Genomic DNA, 15,137 nt, shown 5'->3' with positions numbered 1-15,137 from the left:
AGCTCTGCTGTGGAACTCACTCAGAACTCATGCACAAGCACCTACAAGCGAGAAGATCAGACGCTGGTGGAGCCATCATTTTACCAAATGTGAGATGAATGAATAAATGTGTCTCCCTCTCTTTCCCTAGAGAGATGTTCCTAAGATGTATTTCAGGTGGGTCCTCAGACGGTCCCATTCTAAGCAAGACGTTTCTCATCTCTGCCTGGCTGGCAATCCGTCTTTGCATTGTCTACCCCCTTTCCCTGTTTGGTCTCCCCAACCCTCAACCCACCCCTCTCTCTGGATCACATGCCTCAGTGGTACTTACCCTTAACATTTCGTCTCAGGCTCTGCTTTCTAAAAATGCCAGATTAAGCTAATTTTTGCTAGAAGTGGAGTAGAGATAACCCTTGGTATCCCCGTGTCATCACAGTTACCAAGACTCTAATCTGTGGTTGGTTGTGAAGAAATAGAGGTGAACGATGAGTAACGGGTCATCAGCTAGCCGTGACAGATGACATGAGGGGGTTGGGGTTATGGGAAGTGTGGAGTGGTCTTGTCAACCACACTGGGAATTTGGTAGAAAGAAAGTCATTCGTTCAGGGCAGCTAAGTCATCCCAGTGATTGCCCCAGACATGATTACTCTCCTGGAGCAAATCGATCCAGCTGCAGAATCTCAGCATGGAGGGATTCAGGAGGAATGGTTGAAGATTTCCCCTATTTTCTATGAGCCCAGCTGCACTGAAAAGTATACCATTTGCTTGTTTGCGTTTTGGTTTGGTTTTAAGCAAAAGTCTAGCTTTTCTAATTGGAGGCTTTGGGGAGAATTTAGCCCCAAACGCTACAATAAGGAGAAGTAGTAGCTTTTTTTCTAGACCTAGTCCAGGTGTCTCGAAGAGGCAATGTGCTGGCCAACTAATTGTAGTGAGGGCAGGAGATCTGCTCCACCACTCAACTCTGAGATTTTAAGCAAACGACCCAGACTTTTCTGAATCTTCATCTCCTACCTGTGACAGGAAAACTAGTGCAAACTCCCAGGGTCTTCCTGAAGATGGACAAGGCCACATCGCCCAGCACAGAACCTGCCCCATAGAAAATATTGAAGAAATGATTGCTGTGTTTTCTTTCCCACGTCCTCCAAAGCCCAGAATTTTTCATCTTTGTTACTCTCCTCTCTCACAGGTTTCTTCCTACCAAAAAAAAAAAAAAAATCCCACCATACTGGTGAACCAACCCAACAATGAATCCGAATCCAAACTGAAAATATAGTAACATTATTTTGCGTATCCAACTACTATGAATAATAATGGCTATTATAGGTCACCATACATAATCACACTTTCTAATATTTACAGTAAGTACTAAAGCCACGATTCTGAGATAGGTCTAACCCCTGCTTTGACAATTTGTCTCCTTAGTGGATAGTCGTTTTCATGGCAAAAACTTGTGACCTAAAATCTTCACCTGAATTACTAGGAGAGAAATAAAACGGGTAAAAATTCAGCAGTAGGCTGTGTTCCCATACTGAAGCAATCAATGTGGTATTAAAAGCATGGGAAAGGAAGTCTCTGGCTTTGCACAATAACCCCAACCTGTAACAAGATCAGGATTTCTTTTTTTTTTTTTTAAAGATTTTATTTATTTATTTGACAGAGAGAGAGACAGCGAGAGAGGGAACACAAGCAGGGGGAGTGGGAGAGGGAGAAGCAGGCTTCCCGCGGAGCAGGGAGCCCAATGCAGGGCTCGATCCCAGGACCCTGGGATCGTGACCTGAGCCGAAGGCAGATGCTTAACGACTGAGCCACCCACGTGCCCCCAAGATCAGGATTTCTAATGAAAGAAGAAGTTGCAAATTACTGTGGCTGGTGTCATGATATGGCTGACCTGGGATCACGTGTGTGCCTACGATCTGAGAATCAGCCGTTGCCGGATGTTGAAAAGTGAGAGGTAACCAGTTTTCCAGGAATCGGGCCGTCTCTAGGCGGGGAGCACTGTGCATTTCTCAGGCTTAGGTACAGGACACGCTGAACCGTAGACTGCGTTCCATCTGGATGACGACCCGTGCGGCCCAGGTGCCGCAGGACTGACGGGCTCGATCTTTGCCCTCCCGTCGTGCTCCCTCCTCCGCTGCACTTCAGATAACTAACAAAGATCCTCTGTGGCTCACAGGTGGCGCCCACCTGAGATAACCACCCCGTGACCTCACCAGCACACCCCTCACTCCGTAGAAGCTGGCACCGGGGACAGAGGCTAAGTGTGTGGGAGAGTGGCGGGGCTGGCTCGTCCGCCTGGCGCCCCGGCGGGGGCTTGCCCCGAGTCGAACTGGGTAAACGCTGGGAGGTGGCTGGCTTTGTGTCGGGCACTGAAGCGCCTTCTCAGTCTGGGGGATACGCGCGGCCCTCCCCCCCTCCTGACACCAGGCCAAAAGCTGCAGGGGACAGAGCGGGGAGACGTGGCCCAAAAGAAAACCTGGGTTAGCGGGAGGATCCGATAGCTGAGAAGAGAACAGAAGCTAAAGAGGTGAGCTGTAGGCGATTTCAGGGGTGAGTCTCAAGAATGAGGAAAAACAAAAAGCGTCAAAAAACGTGTGAGAAAAGTGTTGGGGCGAGAGCCAAGGTGCACGAGCCAAGAGGCTTTTGGTAAAAATATAAGTGGTAATGGTTGATTTTTTTTTTAAAGATTTTATTTATTCATTTGAGAGGGAGAGACACAACACAAGGGGGCGGGCAGAGGGAGAGGGAGGCCCCCCGCTGAGCAGGGAGCCCGATGCGGGGCTCGATCCCAGGACCCCGGGATCACGACCTGAGCCCCCCAGGCGCCCGTAATGGAATAACACACATTTTAGGGCCTGGCATACAGTGGTGTATACCTAGAAAGATTTCAGCTTTTTTAAAAAAGGAACAGTTCTAGACTTGCCTGACCATGTACACACGTTAACGTGTTCAACAGCGTAACCAGTGACCTACTGGCAGACCCGGGACTCCCCCCGCTCCGGCTCCTTCATTGTGTCCAGGTGCGATGGGTTAGGGGTACGTCAGCGCACGCACCAGCTTCACTCCCGTGACACGCGTGCTTTGGTCCAGACAATTACAATCCCAGCTCTCGTTACCACATGAGCTTTCATGTGTCCTTCCCACAGCATGAGATCCGTCAACAGGACTTGCCAACACCAATGCAACGATGAGCCCAAGGGAGACAGGGCATCCCAGAGCTCGCTGGAGCGGTGCCTGCGAGCATCGCCAACGGCTGGTCAGACCAGCGAGCGTCGTCTGGTAAGCATTTGGGAGCCAGTAAGAGAAGACTCGTTCCCGGCATAAAACACACGTGACAAGCCCGTGAGTGAGGTTACATCCACCCCAGTTTTACAGATGACAGTAGCCCACAGAAATGATACACTTGCCCCGAGTCTAGCTGTCAGCCCCAGCCCGCGCCCAGGCTGACGGCCATCCACGCCACCGCACCTGAGCTAGCCCTGGCCCCAGAGCCGCCTCCTCCTGGAAGCCCACCCCGTGCAGTCGGCCGCTTCTGCGCAGGGGGCGGGTGGTGCTGAGCAGCTACTCCTGCACCCTCAGGAACTGACAGTCGTGTCACTTCGATGGGATACGTCCTTCAGGCACGGGAGAGATGATTTATCTCTAGTGGAGAAAATCAGAATTCTACTCTACGAAGATTTTAGGGTTCTCCATATTGATAGGTGGATTTGATAAAAATAAGTTATCGCAGACTTACGATGTGAACAACACCCCACTGGGCTGAGGGAGAGAAGGAGACAGAACGTTCGATGTGCGTGCGGAGGTGAGTGGTGACGGTGATCACTCCCTGATACAAATATCCATCCGTCTCCTCCTGTGCACTTGGTGGGGGAGGAAATGAAGATGAAAAGTTTTTTTTTAAAAGCAAAAAAGAAGGTAGGAGGCATTTTTCAGTCTAAGATACGCTTTTATTTATTCCAAGGTGATGAGGTTTTACAGAGTGGTTACTGTGAGCAAATCTTCCATTCTGAAATGCATAGCATCCGCTCAGAATGAGCGAACAAGGCAGGAGTATCCGTGTGCTCCTTCCTTCCTCAACAGACCCTCCTGTCCAGCACCAGCTTCCTCTGCTCGGTGTCCGCCCCGCCCCCCCAGGGACAGTAAATCCATCTGAAAATCAGTAATGGCTGAGGTCTGGAACTCAAGAAATGAAATACCTCTTCTAGGATCTTCTAGATAACAATGCCCACATTGAGACCAAAGTTATATCTGGAATCTCTTTCCATGCATCTACTTATTCCTAACTCGCTTGTATTTGAGTTTAAAATACAGTCTTTTTAAAAGAAAATGGCACTGCTTTCAAAATGTCTACACATGTGACATTTTACCAGGCTTTTCAGCTACTTCTCAGTAAACCCATCGAGGTGAATAGTCAATTCTTTTTCCTCTGTACGAATACAGAAACCACTTCTTGGAAATCAGTCATTCTTTCCTCATCCAAGTTTAAAAGGGGATGGCTTCACATTACACTTTTATGAATATTCTTGATGTTCAGATTAAAAAGAAAACACATGTGTGAATCATGCTGTTCAGATAAAAGCAGCATCCCCCTATAAAAGGGCAGCCACTAGATGGTAGACACAGAAGCCAATAGGCAGAAAAGGTGTTTTCTTGAGGTCAGGACAGGGAGAATGGGGCATCTCGCCACCCTCGTGCTGTTATGTCTGCCAGTCTGCTCGGCGTATCCACTGAATGGAGCAGCGAGGAAGGAGGACTCGAGCATGGATTTTGTGCAGGTACTTTGTGGTGGGAGCCACTGGCCAGTCCCAGGGGCAGGAACTAATGTGCCTGCTTGGTCTTGCCACACAAAGGATGCTTTGATCGGTAGTTACTGTGTTGGAATAAGTTAGCCCTGGGAACGTTAAAATGCTAGCAGTGGGTTGTCCGTACTTTTGAGCAGAGAAGGGAAGCAAGGTGCAGGAAGGGCATCGAATTCCTCCAGCTTGTCTAAGAAAATACTAGCAGCTGCTTTGGGGCTAAATGAGAGGAGCAAATGAGAAATGGGTGAAACTTCTCTGGCTTTAGAACTTCTTTGGTTGAAATAGGAGGAACACACTCATTTTGATTTTCAAATAATTTCAGGTAATAATGTTCATATTGTTACTTGTCATGTTTAGGCAAAAGAATTGATCCCACTTCAGTCTTGAACCAGGTCTATATTAACAGGATAAATTTCTGCCCCTTTTCTGCCTTTAAAAACCTTTCCTTTTCTATAGCTGGACGGAGCTCCTTTTCACATCCTAGATGGGTTGCTGACTAACTCTTGAACTACTTAATAATGCCAATTTGATCTTTTAAATTATTAGGTTGAGTTTTTGTTGTTTACTACTCCATTAGCAATACCTGGAAAACTACTACAACCTTGCAAAAGATACGAAACCATTTGTTAGAAGAAGGGACGGTGGTCCTGTTGTTGAAAAAATCCGAGAAATGCAGATGTTCCTCGGGTTGGCGATGACGGGGAAGCTGGACTCGGACACTCTGGACATGATGCGCAAGCCCAGGTGTGGCGTTCCCGATGTTGGGGACTTCACCACCTTCCCTGGCATGCCCAAGTGGAGGAAAACCCACCTTACCTACAGGTAATGGGTCCAAAGAGGTTTCCACGTACTACCGAGATTTTACAAAAGACAATCACAGGAGGAATAATGTCTTCTTCACTTTTTCTCTTAAAGGATTATGAATTATACACTGGATTTGCCGAGAGATGCTGTGGATTCTGCCATTGAGGAAGCTCTGAACGTCTGGAAGGAGGTGACTCCACTCACTTTCTCCAGGACTGATGAAGGGGAGGCTGACATCAAGATCTCTTTTGCAGTTAGAGGTAAAAAAAACAAAAAAACGAACATGAAATGCATCCATTTATCTAGTTGCTGTTGGGGGGGGGGGGGGGATGTTCCAAAGAGATCGTGATTACCTATCTTTCCAATAAAAACATTTTCTCTGTTAGACCATGGAGACTTTAACTCTTTCGATGGATCAGGACATGTTTTGGCTCATGCCTACCCACCGGGGCCTGGCTTTTATGGAGACGTTCACTTTGATGATGATGAACTATGGGTGGAGGATAAATCAGGTGGGTCACATACCTCTCTGGATGGCTTCAGGAATAATGTATAACACTATCCTAGAATACTTTGATTATTCAGAATGAGCACTAAATGTAACATCCTAATAACTACGATGTGTGAATGGGCATTTCATTATTTTATCTAGAAATGATTAAGGTAGAATGAATTGCATTGACTCACTTCCAACCTAAAATGTGCCCTTGGGGTTCTTCTTTTCTTTCCATTGGCCTCTTTTCCTCTTAAAAGATCAGGAAAAATGCCAGAAAGCAAAGGAAATTGTTAAGTCATCTATTTAAGTAAGCCTGTAACTATCTCTAGCTTAGGAGCTTTTTTCCCCCCTAAATTAATTCTGAAAGATTGTACTAGGTTTAAACACAATGAGCAAAATTAACTACATTTTATTTTTTTCAAGTGGCTTCTGAAGTTTGCAAACACATTGTTGAAACAATTGCTATTTTCAAGATTGTTTGGATTTTTAAAACAAATGCAAAGAGCATCTTTATGGAGAGTACAAACTTGTGCTGCAAGAAATGATCTTGCTTTATTTGAACAACTATTTTCTGCAAAATTACTTGGAGGCTTGATTAAATAATTTCTACTATTAATTTTAATAGAAGTTTTTATCATATAAAGAAAAGCTGAATTCAGCTGTGTTTGGGCTGCAGAAAACTGTTATTGGACATATTTTTGTTTTAAAATAAAGATTGTGGGCGCCTTGGTGGCTCAGTTGGTTAGGCGACTGCCTTCGGCTCAGGTCATGATCCTGGAGTCCCGGGATCGAGTCCTGCATCGGGCTCCCTGCTCGGCAGGGAGTCTGCTTCTCCCTCTGCCCTCTTCCCTCTCGTGCTCTCTGTCTCTCATTCTCTCTCTCTCAAATAAATAATAAATAAAATCTTTAAATAAAATAAAATAAAGATTGTACCTATCCCATGGCACCTACTCCTGGAAAGGTTTTTAACCACCAAAAACTATTTGATTATTTTGAAAAGGAGGAAGAACAACTCAGACTAAATCCCCACAGGAAATGACCAGTTTTGTTCCATAAGAGTTTGAGGAATAACATGAATCCTCTGTGACTAATGTCAACTGAGGTTACCACTGGCGTATGTTACTAAATTTGAACAATAACGGACTTTGTATTTCTAGAGACAATGAAGAGACACGTGTTGACATGGTAGTCTTGGGACCTCCAAAAATAATATCTTTTGGACACAGTGTTTATCATTGTCACTGTAGGTGAAGTGACCAGGTTTCCCTGACCGAAGAGAGACCTGGGGAGGAGGAATATGGTGAAAAGCTCTCAGATTATATTGACTTCAAGTGAACCTTGAAGAATAATTAAGTAGGGATTATGTCAATCACGAACCAGTCCACAAATAAGGAGGAGATGCCATGTGGTTCTCAGGATAGCCCGTTTGACTGGCATGTGTTCTTCCAATAGGAACCAACTTATTCCTGGTTGCTGCTCATGAACTTGGCCATTCCCTGGGTCTCTTTCACTCGGCCAACCCTCGCGCTCTGATGTACCCGGTTTACAACACACTCATAGACCTGGCCCGCTTCCGCCTTTCTCAGGATGACGTGGATGGCATCCAGTCCCTGTACGGTGAGCGCTGTTGGAACAGTCAGGCATAGCTTTGCAGGGATGGTCTTCGGGAAAACTTTAAAATGCTGCACGAAGCGTTTGCAATTCCCCTCAAAGTACCCTGAGTGTGTTTGGAAAGCACATACACGGACGACAGCATCGCAGTTGTCCTTCTGTTTGCCTCCCCGCATCTGTTCCCTTCAGGACCTCCCCCTGTCTCCCCGGAGGACCCCGTGGCGCCCACGGAATCTGTGCCTTCAGGACCTGAGACCCCAGCCGCGTGCGACCCCGCTTTGTCCTTCGACGCAATCAGCACTCTGAGGGGAGAAATCCTGTTCTTTAAAGACAGGTCAGACCAGAAGATTCCATTTCTCTCTCCCTTCTTTTGATGCACCATGCTTAGAAGGGAGAACAGAGACTTGACAGAAATGTTTAAAGAAAATATCTCCTCTACACTTTAACATCATTCAGATCTGGTTCTTGTTGCATTTTATCACCTCCTTAAAATAGTCCAGATCATTGTTTAACAGACTTACAAAGGATGATTCTGGGTCCCTAGAATTTTAAGCTGGACGAAGGTGTGGGGTTTTATCTGTGTTGTTCAGTGTTAGAGCCCCAGGGCCTAGAACAGGCCTGGCACACACAGTGAGTGAGACGAATAAGCAAATGAGTAATAGCTGCATTTAAATATCATCAACCATGCCATGCTTCAGAACACACGGGTGCATCTTTAGGAGTAGGACTATATCTTTACCTTTGCCAACAAACGCTACTATTTAAATTAATTAATTTCAGAAAAAGTGATCTATGCTTCTGGCACAATATTAAAATAGCACCAAAAGACACAGAGTGGAGAGAAAAATCTCTCTCCCACGTCTGACCTCTGCAGAGCCTCGTTCTCCCCATATGGGCAATCACTGCAACCCATCCTTCATCCCTTTACAGAGATATTCTATTCCCATACAAACATAAATAGGTGTATTTTTTCCTGCTACTTTTTTCAAAGATGTTAGTGAGTGCATAATATACATACCATTTGTGGGCTTTTACAATGGTGTAGGGGCCAAGGGCAGGCTGCCCCCAAATGTACCGCTCCACCATATGGATTATTTTAAATAAAAGTGACTCAAGAGCCAGCCAGGGCAGGAAGGACACTGAGACGGTCCTCTGTCCCCCTGAAAGCAGGAGATAAATGTCCAGGTGAAAGGTGCCCTCCTTGTGCCAGGAGGTAAAGACCCATCCTCATCACCAGAGATGGGACATTTGGAGCCCAGAAGGCCATGTCCACAACCCTCGTGACTTTTTGCTAATAGACTCACTCTGCCGGCCCAAGTCTGTTTGTTTACAATTCCTTAGTGACTGAAGCTCCCAAAGTTAAGTTTCCTTTGTCCTGTCAGTGCCTCACAGATTGATGGGCTCTTTGTCTCAAAAACTGCCCACCTTGGTCATTTCTTCAGGTCTCAGTATCGTAACAGGGACTCTGTGTGTACGTAATAAACTGGTTTTTTTCTCCTGTGCACCATCTCATGTAAATTTGCTTCTTAGTCCAGCTGGAAGACCCCCAGGGTAGAGAAGAATTCTCCTTCCCTTCAGTGAACACTACTAAGCTAAATAATTACATGGCCATGGATTTCATTACCCTGGGATCATAAGAAGGAAGACAGCCCCATACCGACTTCTGAGTTGTCATTAACTGAAAGAGAATATGTCCCTTTATATATCCATCTAAAGGACAAAAACCATTGTGATTAATGTCTATGTCTTCCAGGTATTTTTGGCGTAGATCTCACTGGAGCCTTGAACTTGAATTTCATTTGATTGCTACATTTTGGCCCTCTCTACCCTCAGGCTTGGATGCTGCATATGAAGTTACAAGCAAGGATATCCTTTTTGTGTTTAAAGGTAAGTGCTACATAAGATTTTAATTTGATGAAATAAATCCCATTGCAAAAGTTTCACCAAGACATGAATTTTCTCCATTAAATTAAATTTTGTGAGGTTTATTACTGCAAGACCTAGTATTGATGCTTAAATAGGACGTGTACAAAGAACATTATAAGTTTTATTTTAAAATATTCAATGAGACCTAAGTATGCTATCCCATGTTCATGAATAGAAAAATAGTAATAATGTAATATGGAAATGATACCATCAATGTAGTAAAAACGTCAACTTATCTATAGATGCAAGGAATTTTCCACTCAAATGCCAAAATATTTTTCACAGAACTTGACGAATTAACAAATTAACAAAGTTCTTAACAAATTAAGAACTTGTGTGGGAGAGCAAAGGCCAAGAATAGGCAGGATGCTCCTGGAGAAGAATAAGATGAGGAGGAATGTCCTGCATCGTGGCACTTGGGTGGATGAGATAATGCAGTGTCAGGGCAAGGATGGGTGCAGTAGCAAATGGGACTGACTGGGCCTCTCTGCTCCTGTATCACATTTGTAAAGTGCTGTTTCCACTTCCTCCACTGTTAATCTGCTCTTTGAGCTGCTATTACGTCTTGAGACAGTTTTGCTAACATATTTTTCTAGGAATTTAACAACTTCATTTTAAAAATAGACTTAATGAAACTTTCTGAGTGTTATTTTAATTATTGTTGAAGTTTTGTTCCCTTTGTCCTTCCTAATACTGAATCTTTGTGCTTCTCTCTTTACCAGTCTCTGGGACAACAGGATATGTAATAATTTGATTCATCCTCTCAGAGAACAGACTCTCAGCTTTGTTAATCCTCTCTATCGTATTTTGATTTTCTATTTAATTAGTTTCTGTCTGTATCATTATTGCCCCTGTCTGTGCTATCTTTGAATTTATTCTGTTGTTTTTTATAACTCAAGCTTGGTCCTTAACTTGCAGCCCTTTCTTCTCTTCTGGTATATAAACATTTATGCCTTTAAAACAGACTTACAAAGTCTTACCCCTTCTCAGCTTTTGCTTCATTCTTACAAGTTTTGTTGTATAGGATTTTCATTTTGTTCGTCTTTTAAGTTTTTTTTTTTCCGTTTTTAACTTTTTCCCTTGACTCTTAAGTTTTGGGGAGTATTTTTAAACCTCAAACTGGTGTGGGAATTTTTCAAAGTTAGGTATTGCTGACAATCTCACTCTTATGAGGAGTCAATGAAATATTGTGAAGTTGCGTTGGATATTGTAAAAGGTTCTATGACTCTGAAGTATTGCTATCATCCGTTAATTTAACTAGCACTTACTTAGCCTTGCAACATGCCAGGCAGTGTACTGGTTAGTGGAAGTCAAACCTAAAAGAGGCTCCTGTTCTAGAGAGAGTAGCAGAGACGCCGCCGCGAGTGTTACATCCAGTAAGAGCTGGGATTGAGGGAAGCTGGCCCTGGACCCACACCCAGGGCTCAGCAAAGACCCTGGGGGGAGATGACGTTTAGGATGCATGTTGAAGGAGAAGAACTTTGCTGTGTGGACAGGGGCTGAGTGTGTAGAGAGTAGAAAATGTCTTCAAGGCAGAAGGAGCTGTCTACACCGAGGGAAGACTCCATCTGGAGGTGCTCAGACAGGTACACCTCCCTCAGTTCAGGTGAGGCAAGAGAGACAACAGATGGACATTTTGGATTAGTTAACTGACAGGAATGTGAGGAAGGGATTCAGGGTTGACGTGGAGGGGAGGTGTGATGAAATAGAAGCACAAACGCTGATGGGATTCCACTGTCCTAATTCACTGAAATTTGGGTGGCTTCCTAAGGTATTCAGAAGAAGCCCAATCTGGACTAGTGACCATAAGAGACCCAAGGGAAAGTGTCCAATAAGTAACCAACTTATTAGTGATTCGAAGCTTACAAGAGAGTTCCAAGTTAGAAACTTAGATTAAAAGTCACCGGCAACAGGTAAGAGGATGAAAAAAGAGATGACAACCCACCATTAGTAACCCTGGCTCATACCTGGTTATATTTTTATACCAACATAGTGACCTGAGTAATATGGTGTGAGGAAGTACCCTTTGATGTTATGTGTAGGTATGGAACAGAGACTTGGACCCAGGACCAGTCACTGTAATTATAAACTGTAATAAACTCTAGTATTTATAGATAATAAATATATGACCCAGAAAGGACAGGGACCAGAATTAATGACTCATTTATTCATTCACTCACTGGGTGAGTATTTGTTAAATACTAGCTATCGCCTGGGCATTGGGTTAGCGGTTGGAATTAAAACCAAGGCTTCTTGTTTTCCACAAAAACATACTAAAATCTTCTAAAACCACAAGTCTTCACTAAAGTTTCTTGGCTTTCTTTTTTTCAATAGGAAATGAGTTCTGGGCCATCAGAGGAACTGAGGTACAAGCAGGTTATCCAAAAGACATCCACACCCTGGGTTTTCCCACAACCGTAGCGAAAATTGATGCGGCCTTGTTTGATAAGGAAAAGAAGAAAACGTACTTCTTCGTAGGGGACAAATACTGGCGGTAAGACTCAGATGGGATGGCTTTGTATGGAGGCCCGTTAGGGAAATTATTTGCTTTCTTTAAGGAAATCCCCCACTCCCACCCTCTAACTTGTTCTAACTTCCCACTTTCTGATTATGAAGAAGACAACTTACAGTTACTCAACTTCTCCAGTACAATAAAGGGCTCTCAGAATGGCTGGGCACTGGATTATAGATCCAGACACCAGAAGACATCAGGAGAGGCCACCTGAGTTCCAGACACCAGGCCACCATAGGAAACCCAGGTGTGTCAGACTGTAGAGACAAGGTCTACAGAGCAGGTGTGATAGAGAACCAGGAGTTTTTTAGCCAAGTGATTAACTCACTTCGCATCTCTTGTGTATGCAGTCCTCAGGCCTTTGTGGCAGAAAGGCATTTGGGCTCTGTGTCGAGGCTTAGAAACTTGACCTCAGACATATAGAGAAAGAACCTCTGTGGAATAGCATGATACTCTGGTTCCTGGAGAAAATGTTCGTTTCTGTGCTAGGCTTATAGTCCAGGAAAGTGATACATTTTTGTTTCCCCTACTTGAGAATGATCTGCGATTCCACACCGGGGAAGTAACAGTATGTCACGCACGATGTTGAGCTGTATTTCTTTCTCTTGGCACAGATTTGATGGAAACCAGTCCATGGAGCAAGGCTTCCCCAGACTAATAGCGGATGACTTTCCAGGGGTTGAGCCGGAGGTTGATGCTGCATTTCAGGAATTTGGTAAGGAGGTACTCCTTTTATTGCCCATGGGGACACTCGGGGGCATTTTATGGAATCAAAAGCATGAGGAGAATCCAAATAATTTTCAAATCATTTAGTTTGAGACTCTTTTTACTCTAACCTTCTGGACATTTTAACTTTCTAATTTCTGCAAACTGAGTTTAAATTTTATTTTTCCTGAATCAATTCCAAGTCTCTGTTTCATACCTACACATAACATCAAAGGGTACTTCCTCACACCATATTACTCAGGTCACTATGTTGGTATAAAAATATAACCAGGTATGAGCCAGGGTTACTAATGGTGGGTTGTCATCTCTCTTTTCATCCTCTTACCTGTTCTTCCCCATCCCAAGGGAATTTGTCTGGACTTCTGCTGCAGGCTGTAATTGCCTACATTAAGTCACGCATTTGTAAATAAATAGTAGTCTTCCCATATGCTCAAAATAGACAAAATTTTATTCTTGGTAATGGGCAAATGGGAAGGTACCACTTGTGCTGGTTCTGAAGGAATGTGCAGGGAGATGCCAGGGTTTGACCATCATAATGCTCATGAGGCTCACGATCTTATCGCTAAGATAACTTGACTTTAGTGTGTACGGAGAGGGAAATGGACCTCCAGGGCTTTGTGCTGTTGGCTGATTCTCTTGGGTCCAATGGCCTCCCAAGCTGCACCTTAGGACCTAGTATTTAAAGTAAGAGTATTTAAAATATGATAGAATCTTATTACTTTGGAGGTAGTGTAATCTAATGTTTTAAGAACACTGGCCTTGACGTCAGAGGAGATGGAGTTCTCCCTCCATCTTTAGATTAGAGATGCCACCTTGGGGAAACCGCCAACTCTCCCTAATTGTCACCTTTGTCCTCCTTAGTGACATCTCACACTTTTTCGGTAAGGAGAGATGAGACGAAGCACGTGAGCCCTTAGCACAGTGACACATTTATGAAGCACACGTCATAAATGCCATTCACTAATAGCTCACTCTTATTCCGAGTTATGCATGTTGCAAAATGGATTTACTTGAAGATGTCTCACTGTTTTCCTCGTCTATATTTACAGGATTTTCCTATTTCTTCAGAGGATCGTTACAGTTTGGGTTTGACCCCAATGCCAGGATGGTGACACATACATTGAAGAGTAACAACTGGTTATATTGTTAGATGAGAAATGAAGGATATAGATTCAAATGAGTATAATAATTATTCACCTAATTTATTATAAGTCAAAATGATGAGTTTTTCCCGACTGCAGTGGCCAAAGAAGATGAACTCTGTAGACACTTTTGTGTGTCCTGGAGCATTTATCCAGACCACTTCACTTGCTGTTGGGTCACACTGAGTGGAAGTGGGAGGCATCCGTGTGCCCTGGTCAGAGAATGTATCTCCATGGGTGTTTTATATGCTATTTAATAAAGATTTTTATTTTTGACCTGTTCCTTCTTTCTAGACGAATTCATTTTTAATATAACGACCACAGTGTGGACTGAGCACTTAACAGATGTTCCGCTAGCAGGTGCAGTGGGAACGCACGCTCCACGGATGGCGCCTATGACTGGCACGTACCCTCCCCCACTCTCTGGTCTCTCCACCCACAGGATGTTTATTTTCACCTCCAGATATCATAGGCGTTCCTTACACACCTAAGGAAGAAAGAGCTTAGTAGTCCTGTGCCTGGTCTGGACAAAGCTGGGAAATAGAATTCTAGAATATTGGCACTTAAGAAGCTAGCAAATCATCTAATGAATGTAATCACTTAGAGGTGAAATAAAACTAGTTTGAAATCCAGCCACCTCTTTTTTTTTTTTTTTTTAACCCTGACTGCCCTGGAGATCAAATTTCTCATATCCTCCTCACTCTTTCATTAAAATATTCTCTGGTTCCCGTTTTATAGATGGCAGTTCCTGAGTAATAATAGATTCTGTGGACATGCCAGCTGTGTGACAGGCTTATCATCACTAAGTTGTATGCTTCACACCACACCAGGTACCCTACAGAGACTTGCTCATTCTTTTACTGATTCCCTTAATGACAGACACTGTCTTGAGTACAAGGTGTAAGACAGTGAGGAAAACTCACTGAACCCAACCTCTTTGAGTTCTGTCTGGTGGGAGTAAGAAATCAGACACAACAAACACAAATTAATAGATAATTATAAATTATAAAGATGTTATTAAAGAAATGACACAATGATAAGGGAGAATAATGTTGGGGGTGGGAGAGAGCTACCAGTTAAAGTCTAGTTGTTCAAAAATGTCTCTCTGGGACAATCATGAAGCGGAAAAAACGCATCTAAATTCA

At 43.8% G+C, this 15,137-nt stretch overlaps 1 protein-coding gene across 1 annotated transcript; it reads left to right on the top strand.

Moving 5' to 3' along the window:
- The first annotated feature begins 4,646 nt into the window (after positions 1-4,646).
- On the top strand, positions 4,647-14,000 carry MMP10 (matrix metallopeptidase 10). The gene is made up of 10 exons (XM_035008714.1): positions 4,647-4,751; positions 5,353-5,597; positions 5,691-5,839; positions 5,966-6,091; positions 7,528-7,692; positions 7,876-8,020; positions 9,440-9,573; positions 11,947-12,106; positions 12,739-12,839; positions 13,900-14,000. Exons 1-10 carry the CDS (start codon positions 4,647-4,649, stop codon positions 13,998-14,000), a joined length of 1,431 nt encoding a protein of 476 aa, XP_034864605.1.
- Positions 14,001-15,137: the final 1,137 nt, after the last annotated feature.

Source organism: Mirounga leonina, unplaced genomic scaffold, assembly GCF_011800145.1.
Source record: "Mirounga leonina isolate KUSES-001 unplaced genomic scaffold, KU_Mleo_1.0 Mir_153, whole genome shotgun sequence".
NCBI classification, from domain to species: Eukaryota; Metazoa; Chordata; class Mammalia; order Carnivora; family Phocidae; genus Mirounga; species Mirounga leonina.
This window is presented reverse-complemented; position numbering and strand designations above follow the sequence as displayed.

Coding starts and splice junctions, on each gene's coding strand:
- MMP10 (XM_035008714.1), top strand. CDS start 4,647: ATGGGGCATCTCGCCACCCTCGTGCTGTTATGTCTGCCAGTCTGCTCG. Junction 4,752..5,352: donor CGAGCATGGATTTTGTGCAG/GTACTTTGTGGT, acceptor CTACTCCATTAG/CAATACCTGGAAAACTACTA. Junction 7,693..7,875: donor TGGCATCCAGTCCCTGTACG/GTGAGCGCTGTT, acceptor TGTTCCCTTCAG/GACCTCCCCCTGTCTCCCCG.